Below are 14,390 nucleotides of genomic sequence, written 5' to 3'. Positions count from 1 at the left end.
TAAAAACTAATGTTCACATAGAGCAATATTAACACTAACCACTGCAAATTTTACGTAAATTGAACACCAATCACTAATTTAACCAAAAAACTAAATTTGAAAAAAGTCTACTCATTGCACACTTTTAGCCCATTCTATTGCCACCTATCAAGTTTTCACAATTCAATAAAAAAATTTTTCAATTTATAGCATAATTATGTAGCATGATTATTAAGTAATTGTTATTTAACCCATTTAGCAGTTCCATATCACTTCGAAGATACTTTAAGGTGCTTGAAATTCAAAAAAACTGATATTTCTTGGGCGAGTCTAATAAATTAAGCAGGGACTGTAAATAGGCTGCAGTCATTTGAATGTGGTGTTACAGAAGGATGCTTAGAATAGCATATACACAGAAGAAAATGAACATGAAAGTATTGCAAGAAATGGGCAAAGAATACGAAATATGTAATCACAATAAGTACCTAATAATAAGGAAATAAATAACAAACACAGTAAGAAAGTTGCGAGTATCTGGGACACCTAATGAAGGGACAGTGACATGAAATGCTAATGCCGGATTTATTCTCAGCATTGCCACTGCTGCTGCTTCTGCCGGAAATATTGCCTGAAATACGATATCGACACAAGTGAGGTGTTCACATCAGTTCCTCGCCAATGTCCTCACAACTCATTTCCGAACGACTCTTAAGAATGGAATGTGACGACAGCATCGTCTTGCTCCCTTACTCACTTGTGAGAGAGAGAGAGTAGTTGAATGTGAATACTTACTCGCACTGCCAGTCCTTTGACTTCCATCTCGAAAACCGACTTGTGAGGGAGCACCGTGCAATGGCAGTAGCATGAGCAGCAACAGCATGAGTGAGCTATTTACACATTCACGCTGCCCACTTCCCTGCCCAATTCCCTGTCCAACAGGACTGAGTGTAAATGCCGTATAAGACTAATATTACAGGGAAAGGTAAGAGGAGGAAGGAGTATAGGAAGAGAGTGTCTTGGTTGAAAAATTTAAGGGACTGGTTTAAATGCAGTTCCATAGAACTCTTCAGAGCAGCGATAGATAGAGTAAAAATAGTGATGATGATATCCAACCTCCGATTGAGAAAACACTTAAAGAAGAAGAACAATGAAATACTTTTGTTGACCAAGTTGATCTGTAAGTTACAAGTAGAAAAAAATTTTAGCACTCAATATTTCACAACATTGTTGAAAAATATAAACAAAAAAACTAGTTTGACTTATCAACCCTGACACTTTCTGAGAATATTTACAATATTAGTCATCGGTTTTTTTATGATAACTTCCACCATTTTAGTAATAAATAAAAGTTGACTCACCTGTCGGTAAAACATTGAGAAAACTGAATTGGCTCCGTTTGACCACATTTTCTCAAAACAATTTCTCTCGCTGTGACTGGTACTCCCAATTGTTGATTTTTAGATATCGAATTGTTCCTTTGTTGATTTTGGGTTAACGAAAGACATCCAAAACTATCTTCCAAGCTGGCCTCGAATATTTGATCTGGTACATAACCTGGTAAAGATGCATACGTAGTAATGCACATACAACTCAAATCGGAGTTTTCTTTGCAAAGATGCATGCAATGGAAATTTGGATAAAGACGCGCACACTCTTTCTTGACGAGATGCGACTAAATGAACGCGAGCAAGATTATGAATTTATTATATACGATTGAACACGTGAATCAGATACGCAATGTTTAACCTTTGGCTTGTGATTCGGTTTTCGGTTGAAGAAGGACGTGGTCGTGGAAATGTTGACTGTTGGCAATATGCGCTGTCTGTCGCTTTGCTACTGCGTAGTATCAGTTCGGTGTTGCCAAACGGAGGAAAATTTACCCTTTTGCGGGATTTTTTAACAAAAAAGAAAAGGTACATTCCATGTCAAATCACTCGGGCAAAAAATTTTGGATCTCCGATTTGTCTGAAAATTATGTTAATAATATTTGTTCAATAAATCAATAATGTTAATAATAGGGCTTTTCATTCACAGTCATTTGTTTCGAGCTTCTGTCAAATGTCGTATAATCCGTGTATATTAACATTATACACAGATTATACAACATATGACAGAAGCTCGAAACAAATGACAATCGATGAAAAGCCCTATTGTTATGTTAATTGACTACAGTCGGAAAAATAAAAGAATACCCATGAACGAACATATAAAACACGCTGTATTTTTCTGTCACCGTGTCACACAAAAAATTGGCCAGCGAAAGTACATGTAATAATTATTGTTACATGTACTTGCACTGGACAATTTCCTTTGTGATACGGTGACAGGAAAATACAGCGTGTTTTATATGTTCGTTCATGGGTATTCTTTCATTTTTCCGACTGTAACTAATCTCATAATTATAAATAACTATGTTTTCAGCAACCCAACCAAAGTTGACATTGACAGTTGTGACAGTAATTAAATATTTGATAGTGATCAATATTGATTAGCGTTCGAACAACCGGCCCTAAATGTAAAATCACGAATTAATTCCTCCGTTACGTTAGCCGCCATCTTGATTTTAAAGGAGAACCTGTTTTGCTCAATATCTCCGCCATTTTTAACTTTTCGACAAAAATGGTAGGAACTGAAATTGTTCCAAATAAATCGTATTTACAATTATTACAATTTCTTTCTAACAGTTTTTGTCGTGAGGTCGATATTTTTGAGTTAATTGTACTTAGAGTAGATGCCTATATTTTTGACTATAATATTGCATGTAACTTTTTTGGTATTGTAATATAATTCAAATCCTTCTCACCACTTAAAGTCCCATATTTTGTCTATCTGTGGGCAAATTTTCAGCCAAATCGATTTTGATGTATTTTGGGAATGGAGAAAAATGTAAAAACCCGGTATTTTAACGTTTTCTACACTATAAAATTTGATCAAAAGCTTGTTTTGAATCAAAGTAACTTGTTATAATGCCATATTCGCAGTGTGCAAGTACTTGGAAGAGAAACGAGAAACGACCGTGCGCGAGTCGCGGAGAAATATTGCAACTATCTTAAATAATTCATATTGTCAATTGAAATTGTCAAATTGACGTATATTTCATACCTTCTGTCATTGAAGCAGAAAAATTATATATTGCTCCACAATATTGATATGATATGCAATTATTATATAAAGGTAAATTTAATTAATTGTATTTTGCTTGCAGTACTGCATTTTAATAACTAATTTTATTTACTACATACAATTAGGGATTCCAATGAACTGTCAGTGGTGGCCGGTGGATGGCTAAACTGACATGGCCATAGACATAGTTAAGGGGGGTGGTCATGGCGTATCTAATGTTTACATTGAATATTGACAAATTTGTAAAGAATATCCTGTCTGGTTTTGTTTTTTTGTTAATTGTGTAGCGAAATTTGTGAAATTGTGATAGCAAATTAAATATGAAGTGGTTTAAACATTGGATACGCCTATGGATGACAGTTTCGCCATCCAGCAGCCATATTATATCACGTGATTTGGAATGCCTAATTGTTTACGTTTGCATAACATAACCGGCATCTTATTTTTTCTTCTTATTATTTTTTTTGGACTATGGCCTTGACAATTATCCAGCAACCAGGACTAATATAATTGGCCAATATAATTAAAAGTGCGAATAAAAGTACAGAGCGTAGAAATAGAGGTCGCTTTGCCGAACTTGCACGGTCCCACTAATGTCATTTTTGAGTCCCTTCTATTAAAATATTATTTTTTCCATTTATACTTTACAATAGAAAATGCAAATTTGTATAAATAAACACCAAATCACTGTACAATCGCATAAAATAACATTTTGAGAAAAAAGAAGATTTTTTGACCTTAAATATCTTATTTTTACGTCCCGCAGAAGTTATATACCAATTTTCAGACAAATCGGAAGTCCAAAATTTTTTTTGCTCCAAAATTGAGTGATTTGAAATGGAATGACCCAAAAATACAAGTAAGCTCAAAAGGAAATTTTGTACTCCAGTCCAAATTCTAAATTATTTAAAAAAAGTCAAAATATTATTTAAAAATATTAAAAACAAGCTTATGTTTCATTTCGGTTCAGAGATGATCCACCACTCCCATACGTCCGTTTCTAAACGAATAGACGAAATGTGACTGCATATTGTAGAGTCCCTTTCGTCTCCTTTATTCGTCGTCCCCTTGCCTTATAAATTGTAAAAGGCAGAGATTAAGTATGTTACCAGAAAGTGGTTCCACGAGAATTTTCAGATTTATTGTTTAGATCTGGGACTTCTCCTTTCTCTATTTGAAAATAATTAGACATATCGCTAATTGTATCGAAATACTAAACGGAGGTAATAGGACTTTTCATCGATTGTCATTTGTTTCGAGCTACTGTCAAATGTTGTATAATCTGTGTATAATATTAATGTACACGGATTATACGACATATGACAGAAGCTCGAAACAAATGACTGTGAATGAAAAGCCCTATACGTCAAGCAAATTGGGACCGTGCAAGTTCGGCAAAGCGACCTCTATTTCTACGCTCTGTACTTTTATTCGCACTTTTAATTATATTGGCCAATTATATTAGTCCGGGTTGCTGGATAATTGTCAAGGCCATAGTCCAAAAAAATAATAAGAAGAAAAAATAAGATGCAGGTTATGTTAGGCAAACGTAAACAATTGTATGTAGTAAATAAAATTAGTTATTAAAATGCAGTACTGCAAGCAAAATACAATTAATTAAATTTACCTTTATATAATATGTAATTGCATATCATATCAATATTGTGGAGCAATATATAATTTTTCTGCTTCAATGACAGAAGGTATGAAATATACGTCAATTTGACAATTTCAATTGACAATATGAATTATTTAAGATAGTTGCAATATTTCTCCGCGACTCGCGCACGGTCGTTTCTCGTTTCCCTTCCAAGTACTTGCACACCGCGAATACGTCCGTCGTGACGCTGATAATTTCAGTCCAAAACTGTCATTTACTGAGCTATTGGTGTATTCATGCATTGTTTATAACGACTTACATTTTTCATCTTTATTGGTATAGAATAAAATAGAACAACAATTACTAAGTGATTACATTAGTACATAGTATTATACATAGTATTATACATAGTATTATACATAGTATAGTATTATTCTATGAGATGAACAACTTTCTTCGTACAGTATCTGCTATCAGCGAATATATCTACAATTTTATTAATTCGGCTGGACAACTTCATTTTTCAATTCTGCACTGCTTAAAAAACGTATGTATGCAAATAATATAACAACACATTTTTACGTACATTAGACGACAAGATGGGGCCCTTGACATATTGGGGCCCCCGTAAGCTTCATGCTGCGGGAGCCTCTGTTACGCCTGTGGATAATTGTATCGAAATACTAAACGCAGGTAAAGATTAAAGAGAAAACCCATTTCTAGATTTAGAAATATTATTCTAAAATTCGACAAATTGCAATCCTCAAATCTTTCAATAGTCACGTACAAAGCATTAATAGTTTATTGTCGTTACCATAAAATTTCAGTAGGCCGGAAGGGATTAAGTTTCTAGATATTATGAGATGATTGACTTGGCAAATATGTACGTCTATTTAGAAATTTACGTTTTTAATCTTTCTAGTCTTTTTGCTGATGACACATTAATATATTTTTATGGGGAAGATTTTGTTGATGTAGTGGACACGATGAATCGTGAATTGCATTTTTTAACTGAAAGATTTAAGTTAAACAAATTGAAAGTCAATGAGTTAAAATCCAAATACATGTTTATTGGTAATAATACTCTTTTCGGGAAATTCTTAAGTTTGGATGTTCACATTAAATTAAATAATGAAAAAATTGAAATGGTTCAGGAAATAAAGTATTTGGGATTCATATTGGATAGGGAACTAACTTTTAGTAAACATGTTGATTACATTTGCAGAAAGATAGGGAAAAAAATAGGTTTTTTTCGAAGAGTATCACCATTTTTGACATTTCAAACTAAATTAACAATTTATAATTCGTTAATATTACCTCACTTTTTATATTGTTGTTCATTGATTTATACAGGATGCTCTAATTATGACAGGCTTCAAATTCTCCAAAATAAGGCTATGCGAGTAATATTGAGATGCAATCGATATACTCGAATTCAAGATATGCTGAAAACTTTAAATTGGTTAAAAGTTGAACATTTTATGTATGTCCAATCTATGACATTCTTATTTAAGATGGTAAACCATTTATTGCCTGAGTATTTGAACAGTCAGTTGGTCCCGATAGCAAATGTTCATGAGCATAGCACTAGAGCTGCAAATTCAATAAATTTTTATGTTAGAACAACCAACAAGTCCAGTTCAATGAAAAGCTTGTTTCATAAAGGAATTGTACAGTTCAATAATATACCTTATCACATTAAAAATAGCCATAATGCAACTATCTTTAAGAGATTATTAGTCCATTATATTAAAACTAAGACCTAGAAACCAATTGGCAATGTTTGTTGTACTTCCAGTGTTTTTATTTTTATTTTATTTTTTCTTTTTTTTTATTTATACAGGGTGTCCCGAAAAGAATGGTCATAAATTATACCACACATTCTGGGGTCAAAAATAGTTCGATTGAACCTAACTTACCTTAGTACAAATGTGCTCACAAAAAAAGTTACAGCCCTTTGAAGTTACAAAATGAAAATCGATTTTTTTCAATATATCGAAAACTATTAGAGATTTTTTATTGAAAATGGACATGTATAATTCTTATGTCAGGAACATCTTAAAACAAAATTATAGTGAAATTTGTCCACCCCATAAAAAATTTATGGGGATTTTGTTCCCTTAAACCCCCCCAAACTTTTGTGTACGTTCCAATTAATTCATTATTGTGGTACCATTAGTTAAGCACAACGTTTTTAAAACTTTTTTGCCTCTTAGTATTTTTTCGATAAGCCAGTTTTTATTGAGATGCGGCTTCTTTTTCAATATATTTACGTAAAAATTTTATGGGGGTTTTGTTCCTTTAAACCCCCCTAATGGTTGTGTACGTTCCAATTAAACTATTATTGTGGTACCATTAGTTAAACACAGTGTTTTTAAAACTTTTGTCTCTTAGTCTTTTGTTCATAAGTCACCTTTTATCGAGATGTAGTTTCTTTTTCAAAATATACCTAAAAATGTAAATTATAAATAAATTTTCAGACTATTAACAGGTCTCTATAACCGTACTTAACCATATACAAATATGTGGTGGATTCGACAAATATTCAAAATATCTCGATAAACACTGGCTTATCGAAAAAGTACTAGGAGGCAAAAAAGTTTTAAAAATAATGTGTTTAACTAATAGTGCCACAATAATAATTTAATTGAAACGTACACAAAAGTTTGGGGGGGTTTAAGGGAACAAAACCCCCATAAAATTTGTATGGGGTGCACAAATTTTACTTAATTTTTTTTTTAAGATATTGCTGTCGTAAAAATGCCACATGTCAATTTTCAATAAAAAATCTCTGATAGTTTTCGATATATGAAAAAAAATCGATTTTCATTTTGTAACTTCAAAGGGCTGTAACTTTTTTTGTGTGCACTATTATATATAGGTAAGTGAGATTCAATCAACCTATTTTTGACCCCAGAATCTGTGGTATAATTTATGACCAATCTTTTCGGGACACCCTGTATATTGAATGTTTCTGATTAATTTAATTTGACAATGCTTATTTCTTTATTTGTTTAGTCTCATGTTTTTAATTTTTGTAAAAATTTTTTGTAATACTTTATGATAATTATACAGCGCTCCTTGCCTTGACAATTCTTATGTAATTTGTACAGGTGTGGAGTGCAATGTTTCTGTTTTGTGTATTATCTATTATGATAAATAAATAAATAAATATCTACACACAACGTAAAATAATATAACAATAACAGCTCTTTACATAATATCATATGACAAGATGGGGCCCCTAAGCGATTGGGCCCCCCCCCAAGCTTCATGCTGCAGAGGCCTCTGTTACGCCCATGCATATCGCTCTATACTCACATATCTCTATACGGAAATACAGAGCAAAAAGAAGAGTAAGAGTGGTAATTCGAAAAGAAGAGTAATTTAGAGAGACTGGTCCATTTGGAATGGGGTGTGAAGTTTAATGGAATTCTGATAAATACAATCAGATATGCAGACGATACAGTTATTTTAAGTGATGATATGAATGGATTACAACACCTTTTAAATGCCATTGACACAGTGGGAAGAGAGTTTGGCCTAAATATAAACTGTTCAAAAACAAAATACATGGTATTTAGCCGTTTGGCCCATCAAGATTCACGGTTATATGTTGATGGTCATATAATTCAAAGAGTACCCAGTTTTAAATATCTTGGTTGCCATATTACTGAACAACTAGATCCAGGTGCGGGAGCACGCCAAATAGAATTCTATTTTGCTGACGTCACAAAATAGAATTTCATAATGGGAGAATCGACGGTTGCTAGGCAACGTGACGTCACTAAAATAGAATTCTATTTGGCGTGCTCCCGCACCAGATAAAGAGATAAAATGTAGAATCGAGATAGCCCGCACGACATTTTTAAAAATGAGGTCATTCTTCTGTAATGATACCTTGCAACTTCAACTTCGAAAGCGCATGATTAAATGCTACATTTGGTCAGTCCTCTTGTATGGTGTCGAAGCATGGACATTAAAAATATCCACCATTAACCGTTTGGAGGCCTTTGAAATGTGGCTTCACAGACGTATTCTGAAAATACCATGGACGGCTATGCTGACAAATGTGGCAGTCCTTAAGAGAGCAAATGCTACCCGCGAGCTGCTTGATAACATCAAATATAGAAAGATGGCCTATTTTGGACACGTAGTAAGGGGAGACCGGTATAATATTCTTCAACTTATTATGATGGGTAAAATCGAAGGACGTAGAGGAATTGGTAGAAAGCAGGTCTTTTGGTTGAAGAATATCCGGGAGTGGACAGGAATAAAGAAAGCAGAACACCTATTTAGAATAGCTCGAGACAGAGATAGTTTCGCCATGTTAATCACCAACGTCAAGGGGACTTGATTGATAGGGCACGTTAAGAAGGTCCATTTTACATATCTTGGAGTTATTAGAGACGAGAAAGGTCAGGAAGAATGGGAAGTGAATGACAGATTAGCAAAGGGAAATAAAAAGATAGAAAGCCTAAGAATACTGATAAAATCCAAATGGGTATCGAGAAAAACAAAGTTAAGGATATTTAAAACGGTAATAAGGCCCACAGTGGCGTATGATAGTGAAGTATGGACAATAAAAAAAGCAAATACGGGAAATTATTGGAAAGATGGAAAAGGAAAATGCTCAGAGCTACAAATGGAGTCAAAAACACGGTGGAAGGTTGGATGCGACGAACAAACAGGGAACTAGAGAAACTGTATAACTAACCAAGCATCACTCGCTTCATAAACGCACAGAGAGTGAGATGGATGGGACACGTGATTAGCATGGAGCGGAAAAGGATGCCAAAGATGTTTATAAAACGGGGCCCAATCACGAAAAGAATGACAGGAAGACCCAGACCAAGGTGGTTTGACAGCGCAGAGGAAGATTTCAGAAATGAGGGAATTATTAGTTGGAAAGAAAGAATATCAAAAAGGGACTAATGGATGAGAATAATAAGTCAATTTACTAAACAAGGAGCATGAATGGACAAGAAGCCACCCCACTTGATACAAGTTTTGTACTGAAAAATAATAAGTAAGTTTGTTTAGCAGTAAATGGTTGACTTCAATTAGTGCGGTCGTAAATATTATTAAATTTATCTGACTTGGCCCATTCATTGTTAAGACCGGTCCGGAGCGATAAGCAACCGAGGTAGAGAGTTGGTCTTTTGACAATTAACGCTGATTAGACGGTACTCCTATAATAAAGCAAAGAATCCACAAAATTTACAATAATTACGACGAAAAAAACAAAAAAACGGATATAAAATATATTGCTTTACCTTATATACCCGAAATTAATGTTTTCAAATGAGTTTTAAAATAAATTAAATATATTTTAATTGATAAGATTGTAGAAAAACAACCATTCAAAATATTTAAATTTTACCTGAACTCGGGCCTTTTATACTATTGAAATACCAATACAAGTATTGACCATTGAAGTCAACCATTTACTGCTAAACAAACTTTACCGATATGCTCAACTAATAACTAATAGTGAAAGGAAAGATCGATGGAAAGAGAGGACTAAGAAAAGACTATCGTGGCTAAGAAACATTTTACAATGGACAGGGCCAAATTTTGAACAGCTAATAAGAACAACTGAAGATAGAGAAGAGTTTGCAATTGTAATAGCCCACCTTCATCGAAAAGGGGAGGCATATGCCCAGGAATGGGCGTTTAAGGCTGATTAAATAGATAGATAGAACCTTCATTGAGGAGAGGGCACTTTAAGAAGAGGTGAGGTTGAAAGTATTCAGCAAGTAAAAAAAACTAAAATAAGCAAACAAAATGAAAAAACATTTAGGCTCGGTTGATCAAACGCTAATCAAGAAGTTGATTATAATTAAGTCCCCTTTAACACCTTTATAATTAACACCCCTCATTCGTACGTCAATCAGTTGATTGTAATCAATGATAATTAACATAATTGATTGATTAATTATTAATTAACATAACAATTATTAACATAATTGATTAATAAATCTCATAATTGTAATCAATTATGTTTTCAGCAACCCAAACAAAGTTGACATTGACAATTTGTGACAGTAATTAAATATTTGATAATGATCAGTTGGGTCCATTTTTGATTAGCGTTCGAACAACCGGTGCTTATGTTAAAATACGTGATTAGAAGATTTTATTATTTACGGTAAGTTGAGGGAAAAAGCACGCTTTAAGATTGGCAACACTGTATCGTTAGGTCGGCGTCTAATTCCTTCAAATGTGTTCCAGAATAGACCAAATAATTTTTAAACAGAATGCGTCACGTTAGCCGGCATTATTGTTTAGGCCAACTGGAATTCAATGAATGCAAACGGTTTATTAACGGTCGGCGAAAGAAGCCGAATGATTAGGTCAACGAACAACTGCATTGCAGGCCGGAATATAATAAATAATAATAAAATGCATATTTTACATGCTGGTTTTTAATTAATAATTAATATTGAAAAAATTTGGTATTTTTCATGGTTGGTTATTTAAGTGGAGACATTATTTATTCTGGAGGCGCAGTAAGGGCCAATAGACTCGGATGGGCAGGGCAGGTGATACGCAGTAACGACAATCGCCTTATAACCATGTGTTCTGGGAAAGGCCAGATGGAAGAAGGTTTGTAGCACGGCCTAGAAAAAGGTGGAAAGATGAAGTCAAAGAAGATCTAGAGAAAATGGGAATGAGACAATGGAAAAGAAAGGCACAGGACACAAGACCGACAAACAAGTAAACGCGGCAAAGACTCACGATGTATAAATAATTATGTCAATGTTTACATTACTGAATAGAGAATTGAAAAACCTTTCAAATGAGCTACCATACGACCCCTATTCTCATTTAAAAAAATCATCGATTACGTCATCACGTCCAGATGGATGACGTCACTAGTATACCATATATGACACAATATCATAACTTAAAAATAAAAATCGACCTGTTTCGGGATTTTTCCTTAAAGTCGTAGGTTTACGAAATAACAAATTTATTCCTTTCATTTGCACCATACTGTGTCGGTGGAAAATAGTGTCGCGCTCGCTTGATTAGCAATTAAAAAACAAAGGAGTTTTGAATATTGTATTGCAAAAAACTCTTCGGGATTTCATCAATCGATGTTTAAAGAATATCTACCTACCTTGGCAACATTCAAATTTTCAGTTTTTCACATAGTTTTTGAGGGTTAAAAATAACAGATTTCGCAATTTTTCAATTTTTAATCGTTTATATGTCAAAAACTATCATTTTTAGAGAAAAGTCACTTAAGACCTTTTCTGTTGGGAATAATCCAAAAAACCTAAAAAAACTTTTTCCATGCAAAAAAAATAATTTTAGGAAAAAAACAAAAAAAAACGTTTAAAAAATTTTTGACCACCTTTTGGTCCTGGCAACATGCAAATTTGTTAAAAGGAGTCCTTTTTGAGTAAGATTGTGCAAAAAATCCGAATCAGAATATTTTTCCTAGCGGATGAATCCGTAACAAAATAAAAGTGAAAGATGTCTCAACCCAAGTAGCAAAGCTTAAATGGAAGTTCGCCAGACACACCCTACGGCAGAAGGATGAAAGATGGACTAAGACGATTATACATTGGAGACCATGGAACCACAAACGAAAAAGGGGAAGGCCACATATGCGATGGTCAGATTAACTGAAGAAACACACTGGGGCAAAATGGATGCAAATTGCCCAAGATAGAGAGGCATAGATGAAGGAAGAGGAGGCCAATATCCAAGGAGGGTTTTTAGGGCTGATTAGATAGATAGATAGACAAAGATTGCGCTGAGCAGGTCACCCATTATAGGAACGGATAATGACAGAACACCTAGTACTAGTAGAACGCTTAGTGGAACTATGGGGGGACGTCGGCCAGTAAACCCGACGTTTAGGCAGGATTTTTTCCACCCGGAACTTTTGTAAATTCCAAAATTTATGCTTAACCTCTGAGTGGCGCTTTCCTGCTATGGACGTGGATAATAATTTCAGTGATTTTTTAGATAAGGTTGTCTGTATCTTCAATAATGCATTTCCTTTAATTGCAATTAAGCCAAAACATCGCAAACCCTGGACTACTAAAGGTATCCGAATGTCTTCCAAGAATATGCGTTCTCTTCTCTATATCAAGAAATTTACTACCAACGTCTCTATCACTGAATATATCACCAAGTACAGGGCAACCTAACTTAAACTTATAAAATCAGCTAAAAAAGTCTACTACCAAAACCGTCTGGGAAGCTCTAAAAGTGTTGCAAAAGAAACTTGGTCCATAATAAACGATCTTCGAAATAAAACCCACACTGCTCAAACAGTTTCCCTTCCAGACCCTGAAAATCTAAATGAATACTTTGTTATTGTGAGTAAAAATATTACATCAACTATTTTGCCACAACAAGATCCCATTTCCTATCTCCCTAATTCAAGAAAGGTCTCGAATTCATTCTTTATAAAACCAGTCAATAAATCTGAACTGATCCAAACAATCAATAGTATCAAAAGCAAATCTTCCTGTAGTACTGATGGTCTATCGATAAAAATTTTTTCTAATCTTCCAGAAAATGTGTTACAAGTCCTCATCTCACTAATTAATGATTCTTTTGAGAAAGGTAAATTTCCAGAGTGCCTGAAGACAGCCATCATTATTCCTCTTCATAAGGGTGGTGAAATATCTAATACCTGAAATTATAGACCTATTGCACTACTACCGGTATTCTCCAAAATTATTGAGAGACTCATAAAAGCCCGACTTATGTCCTTTCTAGTTGAAAACAACATTTTATCACAAAATCAGTTCGGCTTTTTAAATAATAAATGCACCACTGATGCCATGTTTTCTGTACTACATGAGGTTTATCAAGCACTGAACAATAATCTTCACACTGCCACCGTTTTTTGTGACTACGCCAAAGCTTTTGATTGTGTAAATCACAACATTTTGATAAAAAAACTAAATTTCTAGGGAATTCGAGGCATTTCTTTAGATTGGTTCCAATCTTACTTGGATGATAGGAAACAACTGGTTAGAACAAATGATACAGACTCTAGTCTCAAAAACATTGTATGTGGGGTACCTCAAGGTTCAGTATTGGGTCCTCTACTTTTCCTTATCTTTATTAATGACATCACTAGTTTAAAAATCGATGGAAAAATCTTTCTTTTTGCTGATGATACCAGTATCACTTGGAGCAACTCAAACATTGCAACTCTTCATGCTACTATAACTTCTGATCTACTTACAATAAAAATCTGGTCTGACTCTAATTTACTCTCATGTAACGTAAATAAAACAGTAGCATTGTCTTATAAAGGAGCTCTTCAACCCTTACCTCTTAATAACAGCCAGATCAGTACCGTTGATTCTGTAAAATTTCTTGGTATTTTTTTAGACAGCAACCTTAAATGGTCCCTCCATATCGATTTGTTAAGAAAGAAACTATCTTCAGCTTGCTATGCTATAAGATCTGTTTCGAATGAACTCAAACTAGCATCTTCTAAAATAACATATTTTTCTTTGTTCGAGTCGCATCTTCGTTAAGGTCTTCCTTTTTGGGGTTCGGGTACAGTTGCCCAATTCGATGTTATTTTCAAATTACAAAAAAGAGCAATAAGATATCTGTTTGGCCTCAGTCAGAAGAACAACACATTGCAGAAGTTACTTCAAAGATCACGGAATTTTAACCCTTCCATCTTTGTATATTTTAGAAA

The 14,390-nt window shown here is 34.0% G+C and overlaps 1 protein-coding gene across 1 annotated transcript in view; it reads right to left on the bottom strand.

The window, feature by feature from the left end:
- The window catches only part of LOC114332108 (MATH and LRR domain-containing protein PFE0570w), a 110,269-nt gene that overhangs the window by 37,958 nt on the left and 57,921 nt on the right, over positions 1 to 14,390 (bottom strand). The window contains exon 4 of the mRNA XM_028281833.2: positions 1,338 to 1,533. Within this exon, the coding sequence (XP_028137634.2) occupies positions 1,338 to 1,533 (196 nt within the window). The remainder of the gene's footprint in view (positions 1 to 1,337; positions 1,534 to 14,390) is intronic.

The sequence above is a fragment of the Diabrotica virgifera genome, chromosome 2 (genome assembly GCF_917563875.1).
Source record: "Diabrotica virgifera virgifera chromosome 2, PGI_DIABVI_V3a".
NCBI classification, from domain to species: Eukaryota; Metazoa; Arthropoda; class Insecta; order Coleoptera; family Chrysomelidae; genus Diabrotica; species Diabrotica virgifera.
This window is presented reverse-complemented; position numbering and strand designations above follow the sequence as displayed.